The 19,882-nt window shown below is 35.5% G+C and overlaps 1 protein-coding gene across 1 annotated transcript in view; it reads left to right on the top strand.

Annotated features, from left to right (window-relative positions):
• Window positions 1-19,882, top strand: part of cntnap2a (contactin associated protein 2a) — a 245,255-nt gene that overhangs the window by 14,508 nt on the left and 210,865 nt on the right. The window contains exons 3-6 of the mRNA XM_016285487.1: window positions 6,192-6,395; window positions 7,568-7,752; window positions 10,494-10,637; window positions 12,211-12,469. Coding sequence (XP_016140973.1) covers window positions 6,192-6,395; window positions 7,568-7,752; window positions 10,494-10,637; window positions 12,211-12,469 — 792 coding nt within the window. The remainder of the gene's footprint in view (window positions 1-6,191; window positions 6,396-7,567; window positions 7,753-10,493; window positions 10,638-12,210; window positions 12,470-19,882) is intronic.

Below are 19,882 nucleotides of genomic sequence, written 5' to 3'. Positions count from 1 at the left end.
GTTTGTGCCACCTTTAGCAGCAAGAACTGCAAACAAACTTTTCTGAAAACTACAGATCAGTCTTTTACAGCACAGTGGTGGATATATATATATATATATATATATACAGTATATATATACTGTATATGTGTGCGTTTGCTGTATACATGAATTATCCTGAATTATTGATCTTGCCTTTCATTTACATCTGGAAGAGAATTTCATTGCATTTTATCTAGACTACATATTTGCTGCACTTGCATCATAGGAGAAAAAAATGTAAGAAGGTCGAATCCATGCTTGAAAAGCCCCTGTCTCAACATCTATACAGGCCTCTTCCTTTGTGGCTGGTGGTGTTGTTCTGGACCACCATGTCAACAATGCTCCTGTTCCATTAAAAATAATCTTGATTGTCCACCTGAATGATCTCAAACTTAAATTCTGAAAAAATGTTTGGATATTTACAGTCAATAACAGAAGCTGTCCCAAAAATCTGTACTATCAACAGAGTACAACACACAAACACTTTGTGTTTTGACATAGTAAGTTGTATTAACTATTGTGAAAACATTTGAGAGTTTTGTGCACATTGTTTTGAGAAAATGATTTGCATGATTTGTGCAAAAAATAGTAGATAAAAAAATAGCTATTTCTTAAATTATTATAATTATATTAATATTATATTGTTATAATTTTATAGATATGGTAATGTAAATTTAATGTAATGTTTAGAATTTATTATAATTTGTTTAATAACTTAATATATAATATATTTATTTCCCTTTGGCAATAGAATTTTGACAACTGAATACAAGTTTTTTCAACTGGCAAGTGTTATTCAAATTGAATTAAATTGAATTGAAAGTATTAATTTTGGACACTTGTTGCATTTGCGTGGTAATGTAGAGTTGCAACTTCACATAACTAACAAGGTGCATGGAAAAACAAACAAAGTACTTACCGAACACCAAATTTACATATACGAGATAATCTTTCTTAGCAATGATGTTGTGGTTAAAGGATAAGCTATTTTATTTAATCATTTTACAGAGACAGCTTTGCTGGATTTTAATTTGTTTGAAAGGTATGTCATTGCAAATCATGGATTTAAAACAGAAATGCTTTCCAGATGAGTGGATGTATTTTGGAGCAGCTGTCTCCAGTGAGGTCAAAACATCCTGAAATCTGAATGTGGCTCACAGAGTGAGCGCCACCTGTAGGTTATGTCTGTAATTTAATTGCATTGTTATTATTCCACTTGCTTCAGTTCATTGGTATTCTTTTTTCATTTTTATTTCAATCTAGCCTTTTACATCTATGAACCACCAACATGGTTCATGTTGGTTGCCATGGTTGCCAGATTGATCTTGATAACAAATTTCAATTAACGCCCCATAAATTGGTTTGAGAAGAATTACATTTCTCTCATTGCAGTGATGTAATCATCTGTCATTTAACCCCATACCAGAAGAGCCATCTTTGCTAATGTTTTTTTTTACCATGATTCTCAAACTTCTTACTTCTTTTCATTTGTTAATTTATTGATTGAGGAAAAATAAAATCCTTGAGATGGAAAAAACTGCAGCATGGAAGATATTTTTTCTGTTTTTAATACTTTCTTTGAAATAATGATATATATATATATATATATATATATATAATGATATATAGTGTAAATAAATCTGACGCCTGGCTCTTCTGAATGTTTGTGTTTATGACAAGTATGAATGAAGCCTGGTAGCTTTAGATACGTATCATTCCTCAAGCTGTTTTCCTACTCGTGAGGAGCAGAGGGGGGTTTGGCTGCACTGATTTTCCTGTCAGAACGTGTTTCATCCACATTTGCTCCTTGCTGGCGAAACCACTCATATTCCTTCATCATCTCGTGCAGGTGATCACAGATGCCGCCATCTCCAAACGCTTTTTAATGAGGGCATAGTGTGAAATAAATAAAAAACATATTCTCACCCTGCTGGAAAATCCAGATTAAATTGGTTAGTAGTGTTTTGGAACAAGGCAGCTCGCCTTTTCCTGTTCTAAACCAATCATTAGCCGGACCAAGCTAACCTGTTGGACCTGCAACAAGGGCTGTCTAGAAACTGTTGAAATCTCCTGTTAAGGAATTCATGTTTTGGTCAGGTGGGCATGAATAATTGTGTTAATTTTTATTGTGTTATTATTTAATATTCAGTATTAAAATACTAAGACTTCTACTACTAATGATAATAATTATCATTCTAAATTAACATGTTAAATTGATAAACACCAGTTGGTGACCAACTTGAACATGCTAATCACTACTGTAGCTTACACCAGCTACTGACCAGCATGCACTAGCTAATGAGCAGGTTGAACCAGCTGACAACCATCTTAAACCAGTTTACACTTGGTCATAATAAGCCTGAACTATTTTAAACCAGTTTTCACTTGGTCATAACAAGCCTGAACCATTTTAAACCAGTTTACACTAGGTAATGACCAATTTGCACCATCTAATGACCATCTTAAACCATCTTACAAAAAGATGATGACCAGATTGAACCAGCTAATGACTCTCTTAAACCATCTTAGACTAGGTGATGACTAACTTGAACCAACTGATGACTCCCTTAAACTAGCTAATGACCATTTTAAAGCAATTAATAACCACCTGACCACCTTAAACCAGCTTACCCCAGCTAATGACTAGCATGAACCAGCTAACTACTATCTTAAACCAGCTAATGATGATTATCTTAAATAATCTAATGACCTTCCTCAACCAACGAATGACCATCTAAAACCAATTAATGACCATCTTAAACCATCTTAATCCAACTAATGACAATCTTAAACCAGCTAATTACCATAGTAAAGCAAATAATAACCAACTTGCAACAGCTAATGACCACCTTAAACCAGCTTACACCAGCTAATGATCATCATAAACCATCTAATGACCAGCTTAATAACTCTAGATAATAACCATCTTAAACCAGCCAATAACCATACTAAAGCAAATAATAACGAGCTTACACTAGCTAATGACTATTTTAAACCAGATAATGACCAGCTTAAACAAGCTATTGATCCTCCTAAACCAACTAATGACCTTAATGATCTTAAACGAGTTAATGGCCATTTTAAACCAGTTTACTCTGTGTAATTACTATCTTAAACAAGTTTAATCCAACTAATGACAATCTTAAACCAGCTAATTACCATAGTAAAGCAAATAATATCCAAGTTTAATCCAACTAATGACAATCTTAAACCAGCTAATTACCATAGTAAAGCAAATAATAACCAACTTGCAACAGCTAATGACCACCTTAAACCAGCTTACACCAGCTAATGATCATCATAAACCATCTAATGACCAGCTTAATAACTCTAGATAATAACCATCTTAAACCAGCCAATAACCATACTAAAGCAAATAATAACTTGCTTACACTAGCTAATGACTATTTTAAACCAGATAATGACCAGCTTAAACAAGTTATTGATCCTCCTAAACCAACTAATGACCTTAATGATCTTAAACGAGTTAATGGCCATTTTAAACCAGTTTACTCTGTGTAATTACTATCTTAAACAAGTTTAATCCAACTAATGACAATCTTAAACCAGCTAATTACCATAGTAAAGCAAATAATATCCAACTTGCAACAGCTAATGACCACCTTAAACCTGCTTACACCAGCTAATGATCATCATAAACCATCTAATGACCAGATTAATAACTCTAGATAATAACCATCTTAAACCAGCCAATAACCATACTAAAGCAAATAATAACTTGCTTACACTAGCTAATGACTATTTAAACCAGATAATGACCAGCTTAAACAAGCTATTGATCCTCCTAAACCAACTAATTACCTTAATGATCTTAAACGAGTTAATGGCCATTTTAAACCAGTTTACTTTGTGTAATTACCATCTTAAACAAGTTTAATCCAACTAATGACTATCTCAAACCAGCTAATTACCATATTAAACCAACTAATAACCAGCTAATGACCACCTTAAACCATCTTACACCAGCCAGTGACCATCTGATGACCATCTTAAACCAGTTTGCACTAGATAATAACCATCTTAAACTAGTTTAATCCAATTAATGACAATCTTAAACCAACCAAGGACTGTCTTAAACCATTTTACACTAGGCAATGACCAACTTGAACCAAGTATGATCATCTTAAACCAGCTAATGAGCAGCCAGAAGCAGTTAATATCCAGTTTAAGTACAAAAACACTTTTTGGGGACCTTTTCCGCCACTCGGTTTCTCTTCAGACACGGAAATGCACTGAGTGTTGAGTGAAAATAAATAAGATGTGCAGTAAAGGAATAGAGATAGCCCTTCTCAGGAAGCATAGAGGGAAAGAATGGGAGTTAGATAAGCAAGACCTGCAGTGGAGATGAAGCACAGAATGAGAATGAATGCAGTGCTCTGACCTTGTTGATCAGGTGAGAACGGATGAATGCATTTGTGATGGAGGTGAAGGGGATTGCCTATAGAGAGAGAGACAAGAGGAGTGGAAGACACTGCACACATACTCATGCATTAGTGTAGTAATCAGTCCCCAGCAGGGTGCATGGAGAGAATTTAATTAATTCCACATGCAGACTGTACTCTACAGAAGCACACACACAGTCGTAGTAGACACTACACATGACAGATTACACTGAACGCATATTCTCACCTGCTTTGTCCATGTAGAATAATTACAGTTGTTGCGTCATTTTGCAATTTACACTGCTAATGGAAGCTGATAAATGCAAATTGATTTTACATGCCTCAGGAATGCATGAACGATCCATTCAAATAATGGAAATATCTTACTCATTGGCTGACATCAAAATAACACTTACTGTAGACCCGAAACATACTCTGCATGTGTTATTTTTGTGTATTTTTCAAATCCGCCCACCATTATGTTCAATTAACATACATTACATTTTAATGCAAATATTTTTTGTAACAGTGTAAAACAATGTAAAAGTACTGGCCGCTTTTGATAAATTTAATGTGTCCTTGTTGAATAAAAGTATGTTTCTTTAAAAAAAAAAAAAAAATTATATATATATATACAGTATATACATTATTCAAGAATAAGCTTGCTAAATATATTAAGCATAATGCTAATTAAACATAAATATATATGCCATTCAAAAGTGTGGTATCGATACGATTTTTTTAAAAGCAGTCTCTTTGTATTTATTTGATACAGTAAAACAACATTAATATTCTGAAAGATTTATGTATTTCAGAATGATATAAAATAACTGTTTTCTATTTTAATATATCATGTAATTTATACATGTGATGACAAAGCTGAATTTTCAGCAGTCATATATATTATATTTATTATATATTTTTATAACTTTGTGTATACTGCTGCAGATTGCATTTCTCATCGAGACATGAATATTCATGTCTCGATGAGAAATGCAATCTGCAGCAGTATACACTGCTATATATATATATATGTATATATATATATATATAATAAAAATAAGTATTTACCCTTATGACCCTTTTAATCCAAAGTTATTGCAGTCACAATCCTACAGCAAAATCAGCACCATCATTTACATTTTAATTAAGCTCAAATCAAACCTAATCAATCTCTCAATAAAGCAAGCGAATAAACATGCCACTTCAATCTTATTGGTGGAAGGGAACACGATGATGTCTGTATTTTTCTGTTCTCATGTTGCTGTAGCTCTCTTTATAATTACCTTCTCATGCTGATCACAGATTTTTACACGACTTCTGAATGATATAAATACAGTCTGCAAAGCAATCAAGTGCTATAAGGCACTGTGAGCTTGTGTAATATATCCAAAGGTTATGCTGTGTCAGTGCAGGAGATGAAACCAAGAGAGCGAGCGAGAGATGCCGCGAAAGGAATTTACATTCATAACTTCCGGTATGTATCATTCCGAGCCTTGACAGGGATCAAAAATCCTCCTCCACTGCGCAATAAGCAGAAAGGCTTTGTCAGCAGGTAATAGCCCACTGCAATTTTCTGCCTCCTCACTGTAGTTTATCACCTGAACCCAGCCGCAGTTTATCTGTGAACTTCACCATGCTTTCGTCCAAGCAATCTATAGAACAGTCACTCAACCGATCATTTAGCCAAAAATGGGCATGACACCTAGTCACCTCAGAGATACTAATTTCTTTTCCTCCTCCTGTCTTTCTTCCTCCTGTCAACAGGGGCAGATGTGATTAATTTTGACGGCCAGGGGGTGATCTCTTACCGCTTCAAAATGAAGAAGATGAAGATTTTGAAGGACGTGATAGCCCTGAAGTTTAAAACATCAGAGAGCGAAGGGGTGATTCTGCACGGAGAGGGGCAACAGGGTGACTACATTACCTTGGAGTTGAGGAGTGGCCGGCTACTGCTGCAGATAAACCTCGGTAAATCTGATATGGAGGCCTATAATAGATATCTGTTGTGTGTGTACCTTGAGGTGAATTTTGTCATTAATGTGCTGCTGTAAGTATTTCTTCATGTTATTTATTGACTTTATGCCTGCTGTCTTCTGATATTTAACTGATTGTTTGATGCTCATTGACTCTTTGGTAAAAATGAGTTACATTTTAAAAGGATAGTTCACTCAAAAAAAAGAAAGAAAGAAAAAGAAAAAAAGAAAATTCTGTCAGTTTTTACTCACATTCATGTAATTAAAAGAATTGGAATTAGTAAGACTTTTTATTTTTATTTATTTAGTATTTATTTATTTATAAATTATGTATTTAAATTATAAATTAATATGTTTATTCAGCAAGGATACATTTATTTGTTCAAAAATCAAAAAGTGAAGACATTTTATGTTTCTTGTTTGTTACAAATTAGTTTTATTTCAACTAAAAGCTGTTGTTTTAAACTTTCTATTCATTTGAGAATCCTGAAAAAAATATGTATCACAGTTTCCACAAAAAAATATTAAGCAGCATAATGGTTTTCAACATTGATAATATTAAGTTTCCTGAGCAGCAAATAAGCATATTAGAATGATTTCTGAAGGATCATGTGACACTGAAGACTGAAATAATGACTGCTGAAAATTCAGCAGATTTCAAAATATATGAAAATATAAAAGTTATTTTAAATTGTAATAATATTTCACAATATTTCATTTGTACTGCATTTTTGATCAAATAAATAAGCATAAAAGACTTCTTTCAAAAACATAAAAAAAACTGTAGAACACAAAAGAAGATTATCTGAAGAATATTTCAATAGTTTTTGTCCATATAAGTCAATGGGGTCCAAAACCACACAGGTTTTCATTGAATTTTCCAAAGAATAAGAAGTTTGGAACAACACGAGGGTGAGTTTTCATCTGTGTGAACTATCCTTTTATCTCATGGACCCGCATTGCAGAAAAACCTAGCCGGAGGGAAAATAAATACTCATAGACTGTAAAACACAAAACACATTATCTTGTATATCATAAGGACATAAACATCTCATATGCCTTGCGAAGACAGGTTCAGAACTTCCTCCCATCAATTATTCTGCAGTGAAGGTGAAGATATTGTGTGTTTGATATTAACGATGGTCTCCCATGTCTAATAAACTGTAGGAAGTAATCAGTACGGCTCCATCCTGGGCCATACATCTGTGACTAGCGGCAGTCTGCTGGACGATCATCATTGGCATTCTGTAGTAATTGAGCGCTACAGGAGAAATGTCAATTTCACCCTTGATCAGCATACTCAGCACTTCCGCACCAACGGGGAGTTTGACCACCTTGACCTGGACTATGAGGTACGAGAAACTGAGAAAGTGAATGATTTATTGCTCTGAACTTCATTTAACAAGCAGGTGCATTATGGGAATGCTGAAGCTCAAAATGTTACTCCCCATAACAGGTCATTTAAAAAAAGTATTTAAGGTAACACTTTTGTATAGAGACCAATTCTCACTATTAATTACTGTAGTTGCTTATTAGCATGTCTATTATTAACATTTTGGCTGTTTATTAGTGCTTATAAAGCACATATTCTGCATGACCATATTCTACATCCCTAATCCTACCCAATACCTAAACGTAATAACTAACTTACTATTACTTACTAGCAGCAAATTAGGAGTTTATTGAGGCAAATGTCATAGTTAATGGTTTGTTAATGGCAACAATTGGACCTTAAAATAAAGTGTGACCATATTTAATTCAAAGATGAAATCACAAAGATGAAAATGAACAGGAAATACTGTGAGAATTCTTACTTTAAATAAGCTTGAATTTCATTCTCATCCAAGCTGATTTATGTTATTAATGATGGTTTGGTGCTATTCTGTTATTTAATCCAACATAACAAATTTAGTGATGCTTGTTGACTAAGCATTGCTGATAAAAGTATAGTGAACCTGACTCGAACAAGCTTTTCCAAAAACTGACTTTTTTCTTTCAGTGAACACAAAAAAATAAATAAATGTTGAGGATTATCCTCTAAGGTATTTCACATATAATTAAAATGAATGGGGACTGAGACTGTCGGGCTCTAAAATGACAAAAATGTAATCATAAAAGCAGTCTATATGACTTATCTCTATACGTCTTCTGGCATCAATATGATGCAGTTGCTTTGAGAGGGACCAGGCCAATATTGAAATCATTATTCAGTGAAAATCTTGCATGATGTAATTTTTCTGACATCATATTTGATTTGATTTGGCAGTGGGAAAGTAATTTTGGTCTTTTCTTCAAACAAAGTGCCAGTTGGTTACTATTGTGTGGCTTCAGAAGACTTGGAATATAAAGCATGGACTTCTTAAAGGTGTGTGTTTTTGGCAATTTTAGAACTTGGCATCTCCAGTCCCCATTTACTTCCATTTTATGGAAAAGAAAGTAAGTTATAGGTTTGGGATGACAGAGGGAGTAAATTATGACAGAATTTTCATTTATGTCATTAGAATATCTCTCTAAGCTTGTTAAAAAGCCTGGTTTTGGACAGCAGCTCCCTAAATACAACATATGTTGTGTAGGTCAAGTTTGGCATCAGCTGGATTTTATCTCATTTCCACACAGGCTGTTAAGACACTCAAAAATAGAAGTTCTGTAATTATCTCCGAAATCTCAAGGATTTCTGTAGGATTCTGGTCACACTGCAGTCGTCACCCAATCCAAAGATCTCAAGCTCAGGCTTGATAAAAAGCTGTGAAGTCACACCAAGACATTTTGTCTCAGGAAGGTTCGCATTGTGATAAACTTTGTTTGCAGTGGGATTTTTATCCCTTGTCCTTCTTTTCAGCATGGAATGTTTCAAATCCACTTCTCTGCACAGGATTAATCCTCACTAATAACGTTTACCAGGATTACATAACATTAATGTTATTAAACAGAAATGATGCGTATTAACCCGTGCTGTAGAGGAATGTATAGGAAATTGATTTTCAGCGACGTAAAGAATATGGTCTGAGAGCAAATGCTTATCTATTCAATTGAACAAAGACACTCCTGGCACTGTTGGATGCTACAGAGCTGGTTACAGCTCAGTTGGTCTAAGACAAATTGACCCCAATTAAAGTGAAAGTGTCTGATTAATTGAGCCGAGAACGGATCCAAACTGGTGAGTGTTTTTTTGCTGGAGCGCAGATTGCATTTACAAACAATTGCATTCATCGACTATTTTGTTGAAGCACTAGTGCTTCTTTCTGGGCTCTGTTTGAAATTGTTTAAATAATAGTACTTACTAAGCATCTTTCAATAGCTAGATATTATCTGATTTTAGAAAAATATGTATAATTTTACTCCATTGTCGCAAGCTGAATTTTTTTGCTTGTGGCTGAGAAGTAATAATAATATTGTTAATTATATTTCATAGTTTCAATTTCAATTAAATGTACAAGTGTACTATCAGTTGAATTTGAAAATAGGACAATAGAATAGAAAAAAGAAAAAGATACCGAAAAAAAGTGGTTATTAAGTTGGTGAATATGGGAACCATTTACATTTAAAAATAAATTATGAACATGAATGAGAATGAGAAAAAAAATATGAATGCAGAAATTAAATCTTATTTTGCTGCACATTATTTGCATTTTCATATACTAGCAAGCAAAATATGTATTAATGAAAACTTTTTAATTTAAAATTAAGCATACATATTTTATTTATTTATTGAATAATGATAATGATATATATATCATCAACCAATTTGGGGGGGAAAAAATCATGCCTAATCTTTGTTGAATAATTTGCATTATATTTTACACCGGCAATTCACTAACATGCATGGCATATATTTATAGACCTGTGCTAATTTGCTTTGACATAAAATTCATTTGAACCAAAATGTAGAAAATTTACTATTACATGCAAAAACATGTTTATGCAAATATTTATTTTTAGAGCAAATATTGCACACAGTTTACAAGATGATGGAGGCCACTCAGTTTACTAACCATTGTACCCAACTCTCTGTATATATTGTTGTGTTAGACTTGGTGGATTGCAATGCTTTGATATTGTTTTTCTGACTTATGTCTGATTTTTTTCCATGTAGCTGACTTTCGGAGGAATGCCTTATTCTGGGAAGCCAGTCTCAGGAGGAAGAAGAAACTTCAAAGGCTGCATGGAAAGCATCAACTACAATGGCGAGAACATCACTGACCTGGCCAGAAGAAAAAAACTGGACACTTCTAGTTTCGTAAGTCTGTTCCCTTTTTAATCAACTCCACAAACCATATCTGCCTAATTAGAGTTTGAGTGCATAACTTTCCCGTTCATGACAGTCCTGTGCAAATGTAACACATTTGGGTGGGTTGTTTTTGCCTGGAGGGTTTTGTGGAGGTGTATGACCATGAAGAACTGTGCAAGGTTGACACTTCAGAATGTAGAGCGGTTCAGATGTGATATTGATGGAGCTCGCATTTTAAACCTCATATCTATGCTGTATGGATCCATTTCATTTGTTTCAAAATGCTGATGAGAATGTTAATCATCTACACAGATTTGATGACTGGTGTCAGCACTGATAATAATCTAATTTCCACTGCCTGTGATAATACAAAGAATGCAATAATTGCACATTATATCCGATAAGCATATCAGTGTTCGGTGGTTCATTAATGGAACCACAAACACGAAGAAACAATGTTTTTTCTGATGAAAAATACAATCTTATCTCTGCCGTACAGTTACACTAGCACATCATATCACAGAACATCTGACAAACATTATGTTAAATGGAAATATGGTTGAATTAGATTCATGTTTTTGTTCCAGAGATTTAGTTTTTGACAAATAAACCAATCAAGCTTGTACTGCACAAAATTAATCTAAAATGAATATGCTATAATTTACTCACCCTCATGTCGTTCAAAGTCTGCATGACTTTATTTCTTTGGACAAAAGAAGATATTTAAAAGTCATTGAAAGTCATTGAGGTCCAAAACAACACTGACTTTCATTGTACAAAAACCTTCTTATCTTAAAAATATCTTCTTTTGTGTTCCACAGAAGAAAGAAAGTCATACAGGCTTGGAACCAGATGAGCAAATGATTGTCAGAATTTTCATTTCTTGGCTGAACTATCTCTTTAATAGTGAGAAAATAGCACAATTCTCCTCCTTTCCAAATTTGACATGTGTCCACCATAGACAGGCTCTGAATTATTATTCATGTCTGAAGGATTATGTTCAAGGTTGATAAAACACATCACATGGGCGGAGGTTCTGTTATGAAGCGCTGAGGAAGGCTGAGTGCACTTTTCTATTTCATTGTGATGAGACTGATTGAGTTCACTATTTTTGAAATAAGTCTGAAGTGCATTCGGTGCCTCGAAATTACCATTTAGAAGGATGTAGAGCTAGAGAGTTATGAATAAAACCTCTCGTCATTGCTTCCATGCAGCCCCTTTTCCAGCTTAAGGTTCTGAAATCGACGGCATGGTAGGGAACATGCTGTAGCAGCACTTTGAGAGATCTTTCTTTAAGCCCATGTTCCACATGAAAGGTCCTCAACCATTTCAGACGCAGATTTATTTTCTAGTCACTTTATTTCACAGCTTTGTACGTTTATTAAAGATGTTGTATCTGAGAAATACAATATGCAGTGTGTTACATCACATTTGATGCTGTACAGAGACATCTGTTTTGCAAAATGTGTTAGCTGGTGTTAGCTGGTCTAAGTTCAGCCGTGAAATTGTTTGACTCATAAACAATTATTTAACCATCTCAGTAGGTCTAGGAAACGTAAAGTGTTTCCTGCCTCATTTTCAGCGCAACCTGACGTTCTCCTGCGTGGACATACACACCTTCCCCGTCTTCTTCAACAGCACCAGCTTTCTGCAGCTGCCGGGGAGGAGGGACCACAATATGGTGTCTGTGGGATTCCAGTTCCGTACCTGGAACCCCAGCGGCCTGCTCCTGTTCAGCTCCTTGGCAGATGGAATGCTGGAATTGGCTCTAAACGATGGAAAAGTCACAGCGCACATTAACGTCACTCAGCAGAAAAACATGCGCGTGGACATTGCATCAGGTGAGCTGACATTCTTCCCCCACACAGACTCGATGACTGTTACATGGAGATCTCATAAGATTTCATCAGCCTATTTTTTAAAAAATGTGTTGTTTTTCTAGAATAGCAGCACCTACTTGATAATTTACTTAATGTTCAATGTTATACGTTTAAATACTGTATGATCAATCAGCACCAGTTTTAGCAATATGGTAAAGTTGCATCATGTCCTAGAGTTAAACTTTAATGCTCAGGTTTCTCTTTTATAGCTTAAAACCAGTATTTTAATTCAGTAAGTTTATTTTAGTTAAACAAGAAAGAGCTGTTTCAGAGGAAGATAAAGTTATTATATTTTGATTAACGATTATGAAAATAAACATCTCTTTTTTTGTGGCAATAGCATCCACCTGTGAATTTTGCACAAGTCAGAAATGTGTGTAGAGCAAAACATTGGGGTTCTGGAAGTAAAAATCTAATTTATTTATTATATATACAGACAGAGATAGATAGATAGATAGATAGATAGATAGATAGATAGATAGATAGACAGCAGCCAGTACTTTAGTCTTCAGTGTAAGACGATCCTTCAAATATCACTCTAATATAATGATTTTGTGCTCAATAAGCTTTTTTTATTATTATTAGCAATGTTGAAAACAGCTGTGCTGCTTAATATTTTCGTTAACTGTGATAAATGTTTTTAAGATTCTTTGATGAATAAAAAGTTCAAAAGAACAGCATTTGAGATAGAAATCTATGGAAGCCCATTTCTGCCTCTGAATAAAAAAGAAAAAAGGTTATTGCGACTTTTCATCTTACAATTCTGACTTTTTTCTCAGAACTGAGATATAAACTTGCAATTGTGAGTTATACAGTCAGTTTATAAACTCATAATTCTGAGAAATAAAGTTGCAATTCTGAGAAATAAAGTCTGAATTGTGAGATATAAATTGTGACTTTTTTTCTCAGAACATATCAGTCTTTTTTCCCCCTCAGAATTGGACTTTATAACTTGCAATTTTGAGTTTGTATCTCTCAATTCTAAGAAAAATGTCAGAATTGGGGGGGGAAAAAGAATCAGATTTGCAAGATATAAATTCGGGGAAAAGTAAGAATTTCAACTTTTATTTCGCAATTCTGACTTTATTTCTTACAATTGCGAGTTTATCTCACAATTCTGACTTTATAACTCGCGATTGTGAGTTTATATATCACAATTCTGAGAAAAATGGTCAGAAATGCGAGTTTGTATTATGCAATTCTGAGAAAAAAAGTCAGAATTGTGAGATGTAAACTCAGTTACCTTTTTATTTTTATTCAATGGCAGAAACGGGCTTCCATAGAAGTCTTTTGTAACACGTTTAAAAAATCGGAAAAATACCAACACTGCCAATCATTTGGTCGATTTTGCTGTCAATTAATAAAGTACTGTAAACAGTCAATTTTAGTTACACATACAGTAAATTTAGTCTCTGCATCTTTCTTGAAGTATATTGGAATGCATGTGGATTACAGTCCGGATCATATAGTCTTGGAAGAACTGACTGAAAAATACATTTATATTTAAATTTTACCGCTGTTTACACTGCAATCAATTGAGATATTAAAGAGGCTAGTCTTCATCTTAATGAAATTGTCCTTTTTTTGTTGACGTTAGAAGTGTCTTTGTCAGTCTGAAGGAGACCATTAGCCCAAAGACACCTATAGACATTCTGGACACACTCGCCAAACTCCTGTGCTAATAGGCCATTAGGAGAAAGGGTAGTTACTCTTGCATTGTTAACCTCAAGGCTAATTGGGCTCCACCTCTAATCCTTTACCTCTTTTAAGAAAAGCAAATTGACTCCACATTGAACTCCAGCATGGAAGAATCAAGTAATAACTTGATGGAGTTCCATGCATAGTAAGTCCATAGTGACGGCTATGAGATTAATGTTGTGGTCTGACCCAAGCTAATAGGTCTTCAGGATCTGAAATTTCGATCCAGATTCAGACTTCAGCATGTTATTGGATTTACTGGATCAATTGTAGACTTTATCAATGGAAGTATTGATATGGGGTGTGACTTGTTCTTCTGTACCACAGAGTAAACCATAGCTCTATAATAAATCAGGTTGACTGAATTTTATCCATTTGTTGTCTGATTATATGATTTTTCCCCCTCTTGGAATGCATTTGATTTCTTTTTTTTTTTAAAAATCAATTATCAATGAAACACATGCACATGTTCTTCATTTTCTATGAAAGCCTCTCAAATCCTTTAAAACGCCATCTCTGAAACCTAATATATTTGTCGATAGAACATTACGCAGGTTTATACGTGTGGTTGCATGGCAGGGGTTTTCTTGTTAATCTGACATGGGGTATTAGAATGCAAATAGAGTCTACTTTTAAGAGCTTTGACTTTTTTCCCCCTCCATCTGCAGAGAATCGTTAGCTGAAGAAGTATTACCTTGACAAATTAATAAATGATTGCCTTAGTCATGCTTCTTGAATACTTTAGTTCTGGGGTATAGATGCTGAATTGAGAGCATTCATGATCAATCTGCCTTCATAAATGGCTGATAAGGTTTATGGGAATGCTGCAATGAATTGCTAATCCTTATAGCGTCAAATTCTACAACACCTGATCATTATCTCCTGCCAGTTGTAAGACAGCCAGTAATTCTGGTTCCTTAATGATTCTATTAACAGTTCTTTTAAGGAATAAATATTGGGAAGTGCCGTTATTTTGACAAATAACAAGATGCTTTCATAACAAATACTGTACACACGTCACATGAATTACCAGTCAATAACTAAACTGAATTAGGTTATACTGCAGTTTGTTGTAGGATATATACAGTGGTGTGAAAAAGTCTTGGCCCCCTTCCTGATTTCTCCTGGACCACAAAACTTCAGATGTCTCAGATTTATAAATAATTAAGCTTTCCATTGATGTATGGTTTGTTAGGATAGGACAATATTTGGCCAAGATACAACTATTTGAAAATCTGGAATCTGAGGGTGCAAAAAAATCTAAATACTGAGAAAATCGCCTTTAAAGTTGTCCAAATGAAGTTCTTGGCAATGCATATTGCTAATCAAAAATTAACTTTTAATATATTTACGGTAAGGAATTTGCAAAATGAAACATGATCTTTACTTAATGTCCTAATGATTTTTGGCATAAAAGAAAAATCGATAATTTTGACCCATACAAGACTGGTTTTGTGGTCCAGGGTCACATATTTGTTTGATTCACTCAGAAGAACTGACTCATTACAGCCATTCGTTCAGGTATCAGGCTGTACTGGTTGCACTGAATATTTTCGGATTCACTAAAAAAAATGGCTCATAAGTTTCAGGAATCACACTACACTGTTTATGATGCATGTTTTTGATTCACTATAAGAATGACTGTTCATAAGAGTAATTCGTTCAGAAATCAGAATACACTGTTTGTGGTCAATGTTTTTGATTTACTAAAGAAACCGTTTATAAGGGTGATTCGTTTGGGAACTGGACGATATCGATTGCACCCTATGGTTGTTTTTGATTCTCTAAGAAGAGCTGACTCATAAGAGTCATTTGTTCAGGAATCAGACTACAGTGATTGCGTTGAATGTTTGTGATTTACTAAAAATAGTGATTTGTTTGGGATTCGTATTAAATAAGTATTGCAGGACACTGAGAATTTTAGAGTGTTATTCTGCACCCAACCATTATGTCTTTGTATTTATTTTAATTGTTTTCACTGGAGTTAAAATCTCAAGTTCTGCTGAGTGTAAAGCTGTGAGTGTAGGAGACTGATCCAGACATCATACAGGTTAATAGGGTCATACAGTAAACTTTCATCTGTACTGTGTGAATATTTTTTTTCCTTTTGCAGCTCAGCTTGTTTGCCTTCTGGCTACATCCCTTTCTTGTTCAGGTTAAAGGTCCATTCTGCTTGTCTTGAGCTGCAAATTGGCTTTGGAAATGTGGACGAGGAGTCTGATAACTCGGTAAATGAGTGTAGTCTTGCTAATAGGCCGTAGTTAAGTCAAATTCCAGAGGGGACACTTGCGTAATTGCCATCTTCTCACTTTTACTTATTATTTCAGCAATTTAGTGCATTTTCAGCCTACTGATTTAAATGCATTGAAACAAGTTTTCATCATCTTTTTCTTTAAGCGCTGAAGATTAACGGCCATCACGTTAATTTAATTGACATGTCATGAATGACTCAGTGTGGCGAATCCATTTGTAATGGGAGGGAATTGTACCATGTCAGGGATTAGAACTTCTTCACGAAATCCAAATGATTCAAGATGATTCATAACATATCTGACGATGTTTTCTTACAATCGAATCTCTCATTAATAGCCAATAATATGAAAATCCCACTTTTTGGTTAAATCGAGAATTATCATGATCGTATCAACATCTTGTGCTGGTAAGTTCCTCAGTGTTTTTCAGCATTTAATCATCATCTCTCGGGAGCCAATGGCAAGTGCTGATTACTTCCCTCAGTAATAGATAATTAGTCATAATTAGGTGGTGATATAGCAAGGTTGTTGCCATGGTAATCAAGTGTGCAGTTGTCAAGAGAATGATCCAACTTTTGAGATGTTTTCTAATTAAGCATGAAGAATCGAGTGAAAATATGTTTGCTTTTGTTTGTTTTCCGCTTATGTACTAATGGACCCAGTTAGAGCTAGTCAAATGCTGCTGTTTGCTGTAAAATTGTTAATCATTATAATGTTACTGTCTGGAAACAGATGTTAAATCTTTAGGTGTCAGTGGTGTGGTTTAAAATAGGGTTCCTTTACACATTTGTTTTCCTTTTAATCGTTAGTGCCGTTATAACCTCTAAGAAAAACATATAGGTATTTGGAGCATTGCTGCGTGATCAATTACTACCGAAATTGACAGGGCGACTGAAAATTGCCAGTGATTTTCCACTCATGAAATGTAAGCCTGTAAGAACAACACTGACAAGTCATGTTCCTGACAGTTTGATGAATCGCGCCGATCACAGACCTGTTCCATTGTGTTAATGGGATAATTTGGGGGGAAACAAAATTTCAAATTGTCATGCTCGGTGGAGTTTGTTTTGCTGCTTATATGCATTCAGCTGTGGCTCTTCCCATGTCTCCAGCCAAGGTCTGATACCTTCAAGGCATGTGAACTCGGAAGACTGAAAGAACTGCCAATTGCCTCTCTCCTCTCGTCTCTCTCTAGTATTCTCTCATATATTGATCCTGCTTGTTTAAGTGAATCTGTTTTCTTTGAAATTTATGAAGCCCTCTAGCGCTTATAAATTTGAGTTGACTCTGTGCTTTGGTCTTAAATATTTGCCCCACCGAGGTAATTTGAGAGGCTTTTCAATCCAGGCGGAAGGCAATTTAGCAAGCTCATAAACTGGGACAATATAACATTATAATCATAGTAAGGTATAGTGTTTGCCCTACGATTCCTTTGGGGGATCTCCATTATTGCAGTGTATTCCTATTCAATATTGAACTTTAAGCTCCACCAAGAAAATTAAGGTGAATGGACATGTGGGTTAATTACTTGCAATTTATTACCACAGTGGGATGACAGAAAGTTTTGCAGACTGATACCACACATGCCCTGCATCTCATATGTTCTTTATTAAATGATTAGGCTATGTTGACCATGATTTTATCTTTTAGGAAGAATATATTACTATCGGCTCAAGTTTTATCATATTTAGGTACATTCCACAGAATTCAGGTGATCAGCACAGAAATTCTGCTTTGTAAATATTATCAAGTGTATTTTCAAAAGTTTGAAATCAGGTGTTTTTTTTATCAATACTTTAATTCAGCTAAAATGCATAACACTGATGAAAGATTACAGCAAAGTATTTTACATGGTTAGAAAAGCTTTCTTTCTATTTCAAATAACTGCTGTTCTTTTTAACTTTCTTTTCATCAAAGAATTCTGAAAATCCTATCAGTGTTTCCAGAAAAAAAAAATTAATCAGAGCAACTGTTTTCAGCATTGATGATGATGATAATAAGAAATGTTTCTTAAGCACCAAATCAGCATATTAGAATGATTTCTGAAGGGTCATGTGACACTGAAGACTGGAGTAATGACTGCTAAAAATTCAGCTTTGCATCACAGGAATAAATTACATTTTAATATATATCCCAACAGAAAATAAAAAGAGTTATTTTTAATTGCAATAATAACATTTATTTATTTATATTACTTTTTTGCTGTTGTAAGGGAAACAGGTACATTTAGCTCAAAGAGAATCATTTAAGATTCTATAGGGAATTTGGACAGAATCACGGTTTTACGGCTGATCACTGAGTCGGCCAGCGATTCATTGAACGAGCCATATAACATCAATTCTGCAATGGATATTAATATCCAAAGTATAGTAAAAATGTCTCTAGGTTCTGGAGCGCGTTCTGAACCACGTGTCAAATCAGCCCAATGGAGCAGCGAGACATCACGAGTGGGGTGACGTAAGCACCAGAAAGTATAAAAGTGCATCCGGGAGAGCGCAAGTCAGCTTCGATGAAGTAGCGCCTGCAGGGATGCAGGGAGTATGGCAAAGAGACGCAGCGCCTTGTTACCTCGGGGAACCATGGTTACATACGTAACCTACAGACGTTACCCTTCAGGAACTCGAGCTGCGTCGAGAATCGCTTCTCTTGGGAACGAGAATACCCACTGCGCCATACTACCAAGTCCCTGCCTGTGTGTGTATCTCATGAGCACATCACGAAGAGAGAACTTGGGAACCTGGGGTAGATGCCAGGTCTAGGTTGTAAAAGCGGACAAAAGTGTGCGGAGAGGACCAGCCCGCCGCAGCACAAATGTCCTGCAAGGCCACACCCAAGTTGAAAGCTTTGGAGGCCGCCATACTCCTGGTCGAGTGCGCTCTGACACCCATAGGAGATGGGAGGCCAGAGGACTCGTTGGCTAGTGAAATGGCCTCAACCACCCACCTACTCATACTGTGCTTGGTCGCCAGAGATCCTTTCTTTGGCGGACCAAAACAAACAAACAGCTGATCTGCCTTACGCCACGGGGCAGCTCTGTGTGCGTAAGCATCCAGTGCTCGAACTGGACAGAGCAGATTAAGCCTTTCTTGGCCTACTTCCTGGAACGGAGGAGGACAGAATGCCTGAAGTACTATGGGGCCTGGTGAAGAAGTGGGCACCTTAGGGACCTACCTGGCCCTCGGGTAAAGGAATGCCCTAACCATGCCTGGAGAAAATTCCAGGCACGAAACATGAAGTGCCTGAAGATCCCCGATCCTTTTAAGTGAGGAAATAGCGAGGAGAAAGATGGTCTTGAGCCTAAGAAACTTGACTGAAACTTCTTCTATGGGTTCAAAGGGGGCATTGCATAAGCCCTCCAGAACCACAGCCAGGTCCCATGAGGGCACCTTAGTGCGCTGTACCGGCCTCAGCCTCAGGGTGCCAC

Source organism: Sinocyclocheilus grahami, unplaced genomic scaffold (assembly GCF_001515645.1).
Source record: "Sinocyclocheilus grahami isolate Dianchi unplaced genomic scaffold, SAMN03320097.WGS_v1.1 scaffold197.1, whole genome shotgun sequence".
Classification (NCBI taxonomy): Eukaryota; Metazoa; Chordata; class Actinopteri; order Cypriniformes; family Cyprinidae; genus Sinocyclocheilus; species Sinocyclocheilus grahami.
This window is presented reverse-complemented; position numbering and strand designations above follow the sequence as displayed.